At 27.3% G+C, this 12,936-nt stretch overlaps 5 protein-coding genes across 5 annotated transcripts in view; 3 read left to right on the top strand and 2 right to left on the bottom strand.

Moving 5' to 3' along the window:
* Positions 1 to 442: 442 nt before the first annotated feature.
* LOC108546628 (uncharacterized) lies at positions 443 to 1,394 on the top strand. The gene is made up of 3 exons (XM_017898830.1): positions 443 to 533; positions 733 to 888; positions 1,001 to 1,394. The coding sequence occupies exons 1-3, from the start codon at positions 508 to 510 to the stop codon at positions 1,392 to 1,394; spliced, it is 576 nt and encodes a 191-aa protein (XP_017754319.1). The 5' UTR covers positions 443 to 507.
* A 590-nt stretch (positions 1,395 to 1,984) lies between these two features.
* On the bottom strand, positions 1,985 to 2,991 carry LOC108546644 (neuferricin). Its single transcript, XM_017898854.1, has 4 exons — positions 2,676 to 2,991; positions 2,459 to 2,599; positions 2,230 to 2,398; positions 1,985 to 2,171 (listed from the first exon to the last, which is right to left on the bottom strand). The coding sequence occupies exons 1-4, from the start codon at positions 2,989 to 2,991 to the stop codon at positions 1,985 to 1,987; spliced, it is 813 nt and encodes a 270-aa protein (XP_017754343.1).
* Positions 2,992 to 4,011: 1,020 nt separating this feature from the next.
* LOC108546641 (gametogenetin-binding protein 2-like) lies at positions 4,012 to 7,589 on the top strand. Its single transcript, XM_017898852.1, has 11 exons — positions 4,012 to 4,188; positions 4,910 to 5,100; positions 5,183 to 5,326; positions 5,397 to 5,609; positions 5,670 to 5,873; positions 5,948 to 6,116; positions 6,192 to 6,356; positions 6,431 to 6,520; positions 6,594 to 6,860; positions 6,941 to 7,336; positions 7,413 to 7,589. The coding sequence occupies exons 1-11, from the start codon at positions 4,102 to 4,104 to the stop codon at positions 7,587 to 7,589; spliced, it is 2,103 nt and encodes a 700-aa protein (XP_017754341.1). The 5' UTR covers positions 4,012 to 4,101.
* A 1,067-nt stretch (positions 7,590 to 8,656) lies between these two features.
* LOC108546643 (3-oxoacyl-[acyl-carrier-protein] synthase, mitochondrial) lies at positions 8,657 to 10,250 on the bottom strand. The gene is made up of 3 exons (XM_017898853.1): positions 9,960 to 10,250; positions 9,474 to 9,854; positions 8,657 to 9,399 (listed from the first exon to the last, which is right to left on the bottom strand). Exons 1-3 carry the CDS (start codon positions 10,156 to 10,158, stop codon positions 8,657 to 8,659), a joined length of 1,323 nt encoding a protein of 440 aa, XP_017754342.1. The 5' UTR covers positions 10,159 to 10,250.
* Positions 10,251 to 11,059: 809 nt separating this feature from the next.
* LOC108546631 (telomerase-binding protein EST1A) overlaps positions 11,060 to 12,936 on the top strand; it is a 229,031-nt gene continuing 227,154 nt past the window's right edge. Inside the window, 3 exon segments of the mRNA XM_017898834.1 lie at positions 11,060 to 11,108; positions 12,071 to 12,503; positions 12,584 to 12,875. Coding sequence (XP_017754323.1) covers positions 11,060 to 11,108; positions 12,071 to 12,503; positions 12,584 to 12,875 — 774 coding nt within the window.

Raw genomic sequence — 12,936 nt, 5'->3', positions numbered from 1 at the left:
TATAGAAACGTCTATAGAAACTTAATGCTTGATGTTTCTATACAATTATTGGTTGGTAAGAATTGCGAGTTTAACCTATGAGAGCGCTGTTGCTTTAGGTGTTAAAGTTTGGTAGTGCAAGATAAGATTAATACAGTTAAAAAGAACTACGAAGTATTAAAATTTCATTGTTTATAGTTGTGTTGTTAGAAAGGTGTTATTTTCAACATTTTCTTTACCGTATAATAAACAAGTACTATATATAATGCGTAGTTTCCGCTATAACTTGTAGCATCAATTTTAAACTTTGAAAGCTTAGTGAATGTTCCACTTTATATTAGATTTCAATAATCTTTTTTACAGTTCTTAAGTATTAAAGAATTAAAGCATATATGAATATGCTACATGTATTATATTTTTAAAGTTCCTATAACAACTGATTTTCGTGAAGATGCTCAATTATGATTATAAGTGACTAATATTTGTATGTAATTTGTAAATGAGTAAATACATATTTAAATTTTACAAATGGACAAAACACAATTCGAAATACTGTAAGTTTTCTAACAAACAATATTATTTAAGTTGTTATTCACACGTGCAAAGATATTTATATTTATTTATTATGTAGTGTAATAATTTTCAATAATTTAGTCACAGATTATTTATATATTCCAGTAAGAATTATTATAAGTTGTGTTACAAATATTTTTATGAAAACAGTGTAATATAATCCTATTTAATATTTTTCAGAGATGAAACATGTGGTACAGCCGATACTAATTTACCTGCAGTAATGGCAGGCTTAGAAATGCTTACAGTAAATACAAATTTATCACCTACAAAAAATACAAGAATATTCACAAAAGAAATCCCAAAAGATGAATCTAATGATAATCTTAATAGAAGGTAAATAAGTATTTACAATATAGAATCATTGTTGTAATAAATAAATTTTTATTTTATTATGTATTTTATATACATATATGTGTATATATATATATATACATATATATATTAGGTGCAGTTTAAGACCAAGGAAAAGAAGTTATTCAGAAGTGGAGGATATCAGTAAAAGAAATAAATCGCAACAAACAGAAAGAACAAATTTTAAAGAATATTATTTAAATAAAAATTTAAAAAGAAGATTAAATAATTTGGAAACAATTTATGAAGAAAAAGATGATGCAAATGAATTTATTACATACATGAGTGTAAAAAGGTATAAACGTATGATACAATTTCAGGAAAAACCTACTGATTCTAAGTTAAGGAAAAGAAGAGCAAAAATTAAAAGTGTATTTGGATCAAAAATTAATTTCAAACAAAGGCGTGCATCTATGCAAATGTTGCTTGAAAAATTAAATGGTATTAGATCAGAATCACCTGCAAAAGTTGACAGTGAAGCAAAGTGACAGGATGTGAAAATATTAAGATGTATTACAAATTTTTTTTATAATTAAAGTAGAAAACACTTAAAAAATTATCTTTTTTTCTCTAACAAAATTTTACAGTTCATTTATGATAATTTTTTAATTTTTTATATGATTATTGAAAGTAGCAAAAGATGTATTTATAACTACATCTAATTATACAATAAGGAAATTGTAAGGAAATATTAAGAAAGCAGTATTTTGTGTTCAATAAATTAATGATTAAATCTGTACTCTTATAATAAAGGAAACGGTATTAATAAAATTTTATATTAGTAAAAAAAATTTATATTAAAATAACAATTAAAATTATAATGTTATAATGGAAGCAATATAATTCGTGAACATATTAATTTCGAAGATTCTTAATGCTATGTATATTTTTAGTCAATTAAGATTTTCTAATGCATTTATATTACAGTATCTTGTATATTATATAGTGTTTGAATGTTCAATATTTATTTTCTAATATATTCATTAATATATAAAAATATATATATGTTTAGTAAAATGAAATGCATTTTAAGCAATAATAAACTATTTTATGAATTTTTAAATAAACTTTTTAACTATTAGTTTTCTGTTTTTACAGCACATTTTATTGAGGTTTTCGGACATTGTGCATATTCTCTGAGCATATATTTATTCTCTTTATATTCTTTACTATCGAGTTCAACACAAACACAAGTATATTTTTCAGGAGAATAAGATTCAAAGAGCATTCTTGGTACACCAATCCAATCTCTTTCTATTCCTCCACTAAAAAGACATAGCATTAATTTTAATTACATTTAATATTTTTATATATTATATTTACCTTTTTTTAGTACACCATACTACAGTTCCAGAATCTGCCTTCCATTCTATATTACATGGAGGAAATATTTTTCTAAGTCCTTTTTCAAATTGATTTATCATATTTTGCACATTATGAGATTCTTCAGTTGGAAAACCATCTTTATTATAATATCTGCCATTTAATTTTCCTATTAAAAAAGAGGATGATAATAAAATAATCTCTTAATATTCAATTATTTTCTATATACCCTTATAAATATAGTTTTTATTGTAAAATTTGAGCCACTCGTTCAGTCCTTTAACTTCTTCAATAGATAATGAAGAAATGTCATCTGTTAAGCCTTCATCATTAAATTTTCCAGTGATATATGCTAAAGATGCATCACGTCCTGCAAATACATGAATATAATATGAATATATATTTTACAATATAATGACAGATATATATTTTATTATAAATTATACCAGTAAATGCATGATAAGTTGCACCAGGACCATAATGTTTTGCACCTTTTGTAACGTCAAAAACATGACCTAATATTGAAATGTATAAACCGTCTTTCAAATTTGTATATTTTTTAAGTTCTGTTGTGGTAAATACTTTTTGATTTATGCCTACATTCAATTCTAAATTTGATTTTTTATTTAGATCCAAATAAAAATTTTTAATAATATTTAACCACTTGTCAACGAAATTAAGTTTAATGTCATTTAAATAATTATTTGAGCATATTAAAATAGATACAAATAATGGTAATAACCAAATATACTTAGAAAACATAGCTTTATTAACAATTTTGTTTGGAATGTAGATAAAATTTAAACTACATATAAAAAACTTAAATTAAAAATTATTGAATTTATATATGGTCTATTAAAATATTTTCTATAAAATTCTGTTATGAAGGAAAAATAAATAGAAGACGTATTGTATGGAAAATTCTGAGAATATTTCGAAACACTTCTTACTACTGCCATGCTACTGCCCTATGATACATCAAAAGTAGATGTGCTCAAATAAATCGGCGGGCTGTATAAATTTTTGTTAGATGCATTAAACACTTTTTATTTTAGTAATAATTTAATATTTTACAAAAATAAATGAACTTTATGAAAATATTTAAATATATGCCTTTGCGTTATATTTTAATTTCTTTTTATGTATTATATTATGAGTTATATTTTATGATTAATAAGTGCATAAAAACATTTTAAAAAGAAACTAGGATTAATTAAAACAAAAATATTATTCGTTGTAACCAGATTTTTGTTCTATGATATAAATAGTGTGTATAATAGTACTTTGGGCCAGATAAATACTTTGGAGAAAACTAGAAATATATGCAATTAAAGAAAAGATCATAATTATTCAAAGTCTCTTAAAGTAACTAACAATAAGCGTTAAACTTACTATTCTGCAAGAGAAGAAGCGAAAGAGTACTATCGTGAAAGAAAAAAGATAAAGATTGTGTATTATTGTAAGAAAAAAAAGACAAAAATTATGTTACAATTACAGATACACTTGAAATTTGAAAATACCATTTAATTTATTTAACGTCGTTACATGTACGAGAAAGATTAGAAATGAGTTACGATTTTTTAAAAGTGTCGGCAAAAAGTGTACATCAGTGTCCAATACACATGATTTCTACTCTACGATCTTTTTAAAATAAGGATAAGATGACGCTTAGAGAGGGAGGCGGGACAATGCACGCAGGGCGGAAGTGAGAAACCACTCGTTGCAAATGGCAGGCGTATGATACCGTATACTTATTTTTCTGGTATAATCGTGGCAGTGAATTACAATTATTTGTGGTCGTGTATCATAACGCCTTTCGAGATTGAACATTGTCGTATATATAATTGTTATTAATAGAGAAATTCAACAGCGATGGCGAAGTTAGTGAACCTTTGGGATGAAGAACATTCGTACAAGTTGATGCGAAGACAAATGCTGTTTGTCGATGAGAATCTTAAGGTGACTATAATTTTTGTCTGTTATCTTTTTTTTTTTAACTACAGTTTTTGAGTATTAAAAGCGGAAACCTCGATAGGACTTACGTAATGGTATCCTATGATATTTCTAACTTAACCTAAACGTAGCAATGAATGCATGCTTGTACCACAACTAATTTAGAGTATTATGTTTGATATCTGTATCTCTCTTAATAGTTGTTGATTGTTCATACTTAACGGGATTGAAGTTTTTGTGATAATTTCTGCGATCTTCATTTGCATAAACGCGATTATTATGATTTTAAGAACATTTGTTTTCTTTTTATAGAAAAGAATGTCAAAATGATTTGTTTTTTTTTGAACTTTGATTATATACAATCGAACAATGAATGAAACAAGAACTTGAACAATAAATTCATTGATACAAATAATATAATATGTCATTATTTTATACATAAACAAATATAAATAGGGAAAAAGATGCAATTTAATTAAAATATATTTATTTTTTAACATATTTTATTCTCTCTGTTTAATAATTACCTATAGTTTACTTCTTTTATCTAAAAGTGTACATATATACTTGTTATATCATAAATTTTAAATATAATTATACTTCAATACATTTTAAGCATATTATATTTATTTGAAATGTATTAAATTAGAGATTTTTTTTTTACAAGTATTTAGGTTCAATATAAAAATGAATTTAATCATATAATGTAGTATTTATTTTTCTATAGATGGTTATGGACATAAGTGATTTGGGAGCAATCTGTGATAGTCCATTAGTTTGTGGTAAAGAGCTTGATGAATTTACCAGAAAACTTAATATGCTTACAAAAGAAGAAGTTAAAGCTTCATTTAAAGTAACATGCAAGGATATGCTTGCAATCTTAGGTCAAGCAGTACCATGTGTTGGTTGTAGAAGAAGGTATAATAAAATATTTAAGTAAGATCTGTATACACAGTAAATATGTTAATTTCTTATATTAAATAGTATTTTACATATCTAGTGTTGAAAGATTATTCCATGACCTTATGAAATCAGGACATCCAGCATTAGATCCAATGGTAATTACACCTGAAGGTTTGTTATCAATAAAGGATGATGTTTTAAAGTCACCACAGCTGCTTTGTACAATGTTGCAGGGGCATAGGTAATTAAATAAATATGAATATGTATATTACTTTTATATATATATGTAACAATTTTAATATTTGCTATAGTACTAGGTTAAACAGTTTAGTTGAAGGTCAACCTAGAAATAAGAAATCACGAAGATGTGCACTCCATTCATTAGAAATTCAACGTATGAGACCTCCTCCAAGTGCATGGAAAGAAGTATGGGATTGTATGAAGTTTGTATGTCGGTTAGGATTTGCTGTGATAAAAAGTAGTACTCTTGAAGCTACTTTGGATACATATTTACAGAAACATCGGTGAGTTCATAAATTTTTATTATTATTTATAAAAATTTTGTATCACATCTACTATTACAGATTTTGTGGTGAATGTCGTACAAAGGTATTGTTGGCATTTTCTCTGTTAACAACAGAGCCTGAACCAGAAAAGGAAAAAGACTATGTTGCATCTTTATATGATGGAATTAAACGGTGTATACGTGGTAGGCATATACATATACCTGTAGATGACATGTTTATGGATAAGCTTATGGAACGTATACAACCAGAACTCATGGGAAGGTATAGAATTTCAAAATATTGTGGTCCATAAGTTTATTTTCAGAATCAGTTGTAAAATAATCTTTAAATTTTAGGGAACGACATGCGAAAACGTTAGAAATTGCTCAGGAAGAGGTACTTATATGTTTAGGAATGTGTATTACTGAACGTTTGCATAGAATTTATAGACGATTAAAAGAAGAAGAAACTGTATGCAAAGTATTAGCTGCTGTTGCAGTAGATGCATTGTCTAGGAATTTTCAAGTACAGTTGATAGAATTTGTAAAATGTTGTTAAATTAATAGAGTTATTTGTAAATGCTTATATGATTCTTCACAGATGGCTGTAGAAGTTAAACAAGGTGTTTCTCAGTTAGAACTTCTCTATGAAGAGTTAACAAAAGAAGAAATAGCAAAACAACAACGACGAGAAAAGTTACGTTTAAAACGCAAAAAGAAGAAAGAACGACGGTATGAGACAGAAGAGAAAGAAGATACATGTGATGTACGTTATCGTTCGTAAATCAAATTTTTTAAGTCTGTGTATTTCATATTCTTACATAAATTAATTATTATTAGTGCTCGAGCAAAAGACAAAATGGTAATAGTGACACATCTTGTGTTTGTGCGGATTCAAAACCCACAACGCAAAATATAGATCAACATAAGGTAAACAGATTATTATTATATAATTTTTTGTAACTATATGTAAATATATATGATTATTTTCTGCTTATTTTAGTTACAAGTATTAGATCCAAAAAATAAGGGACCACCTACATGTAAATGCCCAGATTGTGTAAAAAAATCCAAATCTAGTATATCACGGTCACAGAGTCAATCACAATTAGCATCTCCTAAAAAATCGCCAAATATGCAAAAAAATACAATTAAAAGAAGTTCTTCTGAATCAAAGGCTAAAATCCTTATAAATCAAACAAAGAAGAGTAATATGCCTGTTAAGAATCTTTCTGAAGAAGAACTGTTTGATGCCTGCGAGTCGTGTAAGGTAAGAACTTAATGTATCAATACATGTTCTGTATATTTTTTAACGTGCGTTATAAGATTTAAATGTTATTTAATATACAGGATCTTCCGGAAAAAATTGGAAATGACCATTGGCATAATTTAGAAGACTGCAAAGATCCTATGACTAAAGAAATAGTAGATGCTTGGATTGAAAAGCCAAGTAAGAAATGCAACATGTGGATAGAAATGAAGAAACGTTTTGAATTGTCAATCTCGAAAAGAAAAAGTCGTTCTTCGAGTGAACAATCATCACAGGATTGTGGTTATTCGTCAGAGCATAATATTAGTAGTTCTTCTCTCCCTAGTACTCCAGAAGGATCGGAAGCAGCTTGTAGTGATGGATGTTGTAATCATGAGAGAGATTGTCGGCCATCTGATAAACTTGTTCATTCCAGTTCTAGTATCTCATTATTAAAAGAAAGGGGTGGGGGTTTAACACTTACACAAATGTTAGAAGTAAGGACATAATTTGTTATAATTTGAGGCTTCATCTATAGCTTTGCTTTCATACCTAATATTCGTTTGTTTCTAGGATTCTTGTTTATCAGGGGATGAAGAAAAAGAAAGTTATATTCCAGCTGAAGAAGTATTGGAATTTAAATCTCGAATGTGCCAAGTTCTTGAAAAACGGCAAGAACTTCGTCAAACATTAAGAAAACGTTTTGCTATTTTATGCAGCCATCCCAAACCCTTTACCATTCCTAATTAAGAATTCCTACTAGGTACAGTTACTTAATAGGATACAATCTTTCTGTTTTACAATGATTTACTGTCAGTAGAGAAACAGGAGTACAATAGATGTATTTCGGATAACTGTTGTCAGTGGATGTCAACCTTCCTATGTGAATAAAATATCGTTGGAGATGTACATCGTAAGAACATCATATGGTATGGTTTATCTGTAAGCAAAGAATTGCATCTAATAAACTAGAGGTACCAAGAAACAATTATGCCTTGAATTTTGTTGTTTTTTACGCAGCTGAATGTATAAAAATAAAAGACATTTGTAGATGAAAATATAATTGTTAATGAATGAAATCAGAATATATAATCAAATGTTAATTTTGAAAACTGGATTCAAAAAAATATAAATTATCAATTAATGCACAAATATTGTCAGTAATCGGAATTAAATGAGACTGATTTCTATGTACTTGTGTAATCAAATGATTTTTGTGAGCATGTTGAGTTATAAAAACATGACAAATTACGATGAATTGCATGTAGCAAGTAATTGTTGTATAAATTACTATATAATTTTAAGAGAATTTTATTTTTTTGAAAGCCGAGATTTGGTTTTCATTTTTCTGCAAAATGAATGTAAATGTTGTAATAATGATATGGCCGGAAAATATTAAAAATTAATACAAAATAAATATTCCATTCCATTATGTATTATATTATTCCAAATTAGATCTTTTTACAACTGTACAGTTTTGTACAACAATATAATATAAAAAATGTGTTTTTTACGCAATATATCACACGACTTTTGTATTATATATTACATAAAAATATTAAAAATATTGAAGCTATTATATTCTAGCTGCAGTTTTAAATGCGATTAAATGGAATCACGCTTTGCTTTATTATAAAAAAGTAAAATTATGCATATTGGCTTTCTTTAGATGCAATATATGTAATAAATATAAATTAATGTACATTGAAAATAAATTGATGTACATTAATGGATGACTAGCTCAAATTATGTTATGTATTATTATGCTTTTTCTAAAAATAGTTTTAAAGTATGCAATTTATTTCAATCAAATCAACTTATTGGTTATATTGTGCAAAGCATAAGCATGCATTTGTTCCTCCAAAACCAAAAGCATTTTTTAAAGCTACACGTCTAGATGTTGTATTCCAATTTTTTGTTACATTAGGAGCAAAATTTAAGCACGTTTCTGTATCTAACTTATGCAAATTTAATGTTGGTGGAATTACACCTTCTTTTATTGCTAAAATAGTAAAAACAGCTTCTAAATTTCCTGCTGCACCTAATAAATGACCATGAGCACCTTTTGTACTAGAGACAGTTACGTTTTTACTATGTTGTCCCATAAACGATTCTATAGCTTTTAATTCAATGCTATCACCCAAAGGAGTTGAAGTTGCATGTGCATTAATAAAAGTTATATCCACAATTTCTATTCCAGCATCTTTCACTGTTCTGTCCATAGCTAATATTGCACCAGTACCATCTTCACTGGGTGCAGTTAAATGTGTTGCATCACCAGATAAACCATATCCTAACACTTCTGCATAAATATTAGCCTTTCTTTCAAGGGCATGATTTAATTCTTCCAACACTAGTATAGCAGCACCTTCTCCCATAACAAAACCATCCCTGTCCTTATCAAATGGCCTTGATGCTTCATATGGAAAATCATTTTTGTTGGTGCTTAATGCTCTAAGTCTACAAAAAGCAGCTATAGCAAGAGGACTGATACATGCTTCTGCTCCACCACATATCATTACACTTGTTTCTCCTCCACGAATAAATCGAAATGCATCCCCTAGAAATAAATAATTTCTTGACTATAATAAATCTGGAAATTTTTTCTTAGTTTTTTGGTAAAACTTATAATACCAATTGCATGTGCTCCAGTTGCACATGCTGTTGATACAGAATGATTTGGACCACGAAAACCATATTTAATACTAATTTGTCCTGCAGCCATATTTGGCAATATTCTTGGTACAAAATAGGGACTAACTTTATTATATCCTTTTTTTAAAGCCTCATATGTAGCACATACATCGACCAAATCTATCATCCCAATTCCTACTGCTACTCCTGTATCTCGTTTATCACTTTCATCTTTTGGTTTCCAATTTGCATTATTTAATGCTTCTTCTGTAGCTATTAAAGCATAGGCAGTAGCAGGGCACATTGTGCGTAATTCACTTTTTGTAAAATATGAATCTATATTTAATTCATTAGGATTATTTCCTTTTGGTACTAATGCACCTATTAAGATACATATATATATATGTAAAATTTATTATAAAATATGAACTATTTTAACTTACATTTATTTATTTAGAAAAAAATAAAGATATAAAAAGTTCTTACCGACTTTACAAGGTAATTTGTCATACTCTGGGTCAGTCAATTTAGTAATTCCTGATTTGGAGTTAATAAGAGCTTGCCATGCATTTTGTACACCAACTCCAAGAGGACACACTACTCCAAGACCTGTCACAACAACCCGCCGTTTGCATCTTGCAGCGGTCGTTAACGTACGATTAATATTAACAAACGGAATAAACATTTGACCAGAAAAAACGAGGATTTAGAAACAAATATATCAAGGTTATAGACTGCTATACTAACACTTTTTTTGAGAATAACTTCAATGTATTATATTTCATAAAAGTCTGTTTTATTTTCATCTTATATATAATAATTGACAATAACTATAATTACTTAATTTTCTTCCAAAAATATCTAATAGAAACATATTCATAAAATACACTAAATGTCTAGCTAAATAATATGGCGCTAAAGTCCATAGTCCCTAGTATTTCTTTAATCGTAAGTTTATAAAATTATTTTTGTATATTCAGTAAAAACATAAAAGAACCTTAATTTTTTATAAAGAAAACACAAATTAGTTTACATATATAATACTAAGTATATATGCATATGTATAAGTGTCTGTTGAGTACATTATTAGAGATGTTATCTCTTTTTTAAATAATTATCTGGAATAATATTGTTGAAAAGTTATCAAATCTGTACCTGTAAATAGTGTATCAATTTATTTAACTTTCATGTCATTGCATATTATATATTATGAAATATGTCCTACTTAATTGCGATAAATTTTAAAAAGTTCATTTCATTTTGTTTGAATAAACAGTTACAAAAATTACCTAACAGTACAATAAGCTATACTATTAAATTCTTTTAACTGAAATTATATTTTATATTTGAAAACTATATTTGTTACAAATTTTTACTACTTATTAAAATAATAAAATATTTAGATAAGTATATCTCAATAATTTATTTTTTAGTAATAATAATAGTATTGTTTCCTAAATATTTCTTACTATTTATTAAATTTAGTTAAATGTTGATACTAATACGTGTATATCAACTAAATACATGATTAGAAGTAAATTCGAATTTCCCGATTTAAAAAAATTTGGATATGATTATACTTCAATATGGCGAACCGCGACAAAGGACGCAGAAAGTGGGGAGGATTTTTACAAGGTACTTTAAAAAAAACTATATTACTGAATACTATAAGTATCCTAATTTGCAATCCCATGATTATATTTTGTGTGTACGTAATTAATAATCATGTATGTCCCCTTTCAATTCTGTTGGGTACATTTACAGAACTAACCTCACTAAACAAGCTAACCTAAAAATACAGCGGGAATTAATATGCTGTGATATATTGTGAAATTTAACTAGAGTAAGAAGTAAACTTAGCATATATTTTAATTTCTGCTAGACATCTCTAGAAATTATAAATTTATTTCAAACAGCAGGAGGTTATATAACTATTACCTCTAATTCTCCTAGATTGATAGCAACTGCAGTTACTGTCAAGAGTGTCAACAATCACTATTAAGTTATTGCACTTAAGCAGAGTATTATATTTAAATAATAGTAGTATTTAATTACCGCATATGAATACTCATATATGACCTGTCATTTACTCTACTAAATACTGAATATATAAAGACTATTAAAAGTATAGACATTATAGGTATAATAGTAACTATTTTTTCATGATTCTTGTGATAAAAATTTATTTATAACTAATATATGTAACTTATTTACAGAACTTTCATGTTTGCATGAAAAAAAGAAAAATATATGTAGTTTCTCTTTGTTTTGTGATATGAATTATCTATATTTCTCTATAAAACTTATTTTGGATTATTATTGTATAATATTTAACAATTTTATTATGTTATTTTTTCATAAATTTGTTTTAGTTTAAGTAGTGATGATGTCCTGATGATTTCATTTAACATTTTATTTTCAGTTTTGTATGTATCTTAAATTAAATGAAGCTAATGTTATATAAATGAATATAATGTATAATTAAAGTAAATATAAAACTAATTTTATTTTTAAATGAATTTTTAATTTGTTAAAATTTGTTATCATTTATAATAAAATTAATAAATAAATAATAAGAAGATAAATTTTGTTTTCAGATAATTCAAAATTAGAAAAGGATAGATCGATGGGAATGCGTGGTGGAGCAAATAGAGCATCTCAAGCTTTATATAGGCCAGGAAGTGGACCTCTTCGAAAATCGGGAAGATCTACAGATGATTTAGATAATGAAAATATTTCACAGGAGAAACCTAAGTCAAGCTCCGTCCAACATCGATTAAAGCAGTCACAACTCAATAGATCCAACCAAATGCAAAATAGTCCACCATCATCTCAAGTTGAAAATGTAACAGACAAGCTAAATGATCTAAATATTAACTACAGAAGCATTACAAATATTGAACAGGCACAAGGTTCTTCTCAGAATAGTAATTTTGGAGATTCAAGAAGAAAATCTAAGAAACCAGAGCAACAATTGTATGTACCTAAAAAAGTAAAAGAAGCATTGGCTGAACAGGATGTAACAAATAGGTGAATTCTGTAAAAGATTTTTTATTTTATTAGTAATAAGAAATTATAGATTGAATAAAAATATTATCCTTACACCTTAGATCTCCCAATCAAGGGGGTTGGGAACGGGATCAAGAGAGAGAGCATAGTGAAGATCGTGATTCTCATTCCAATCGTAGTCATAAAAGCGATAGTCACCGTAATCGAGCAGCTGGCCATGGTAGAAAAGAAAGTGAAAGTGGAAGTAAAAATCGCGATGAACATGGTAAAAGATATTCGGGTAATCGCAGAACTCGTAACAGTAATGAAAATGAAGAACGTTGGCGATCTGATTCTCCTTTATCCAGCAGAAGTTACGGAAATAGAAAAGATAATTCTCGTGAAGTTAGACAGGTCTGAAATAGTATTAAGTTGATACTTTTCATTGTACAAATAATTTTTATATAAAAATTAA

This window comes from Eufriesea mexicana, unplaced genomic scaffold (assembly GCF_001483705.2).
Source record: "Eufriesea mexicana isolate 0111107269 unplaced genomic scaffold, ASM148370v2 scaffold739, whole genome shotgun sequence".
Taxonomy (NCBI): Eukaryota; Metazoa; Arthropoda; class Insecta; order Hymenoptera; family Apidae; genus Eufriesea; species Eufriesea mexicana.
This window is presented reverse-complemented; position numbering and strand designations above follow the sequence as displayed.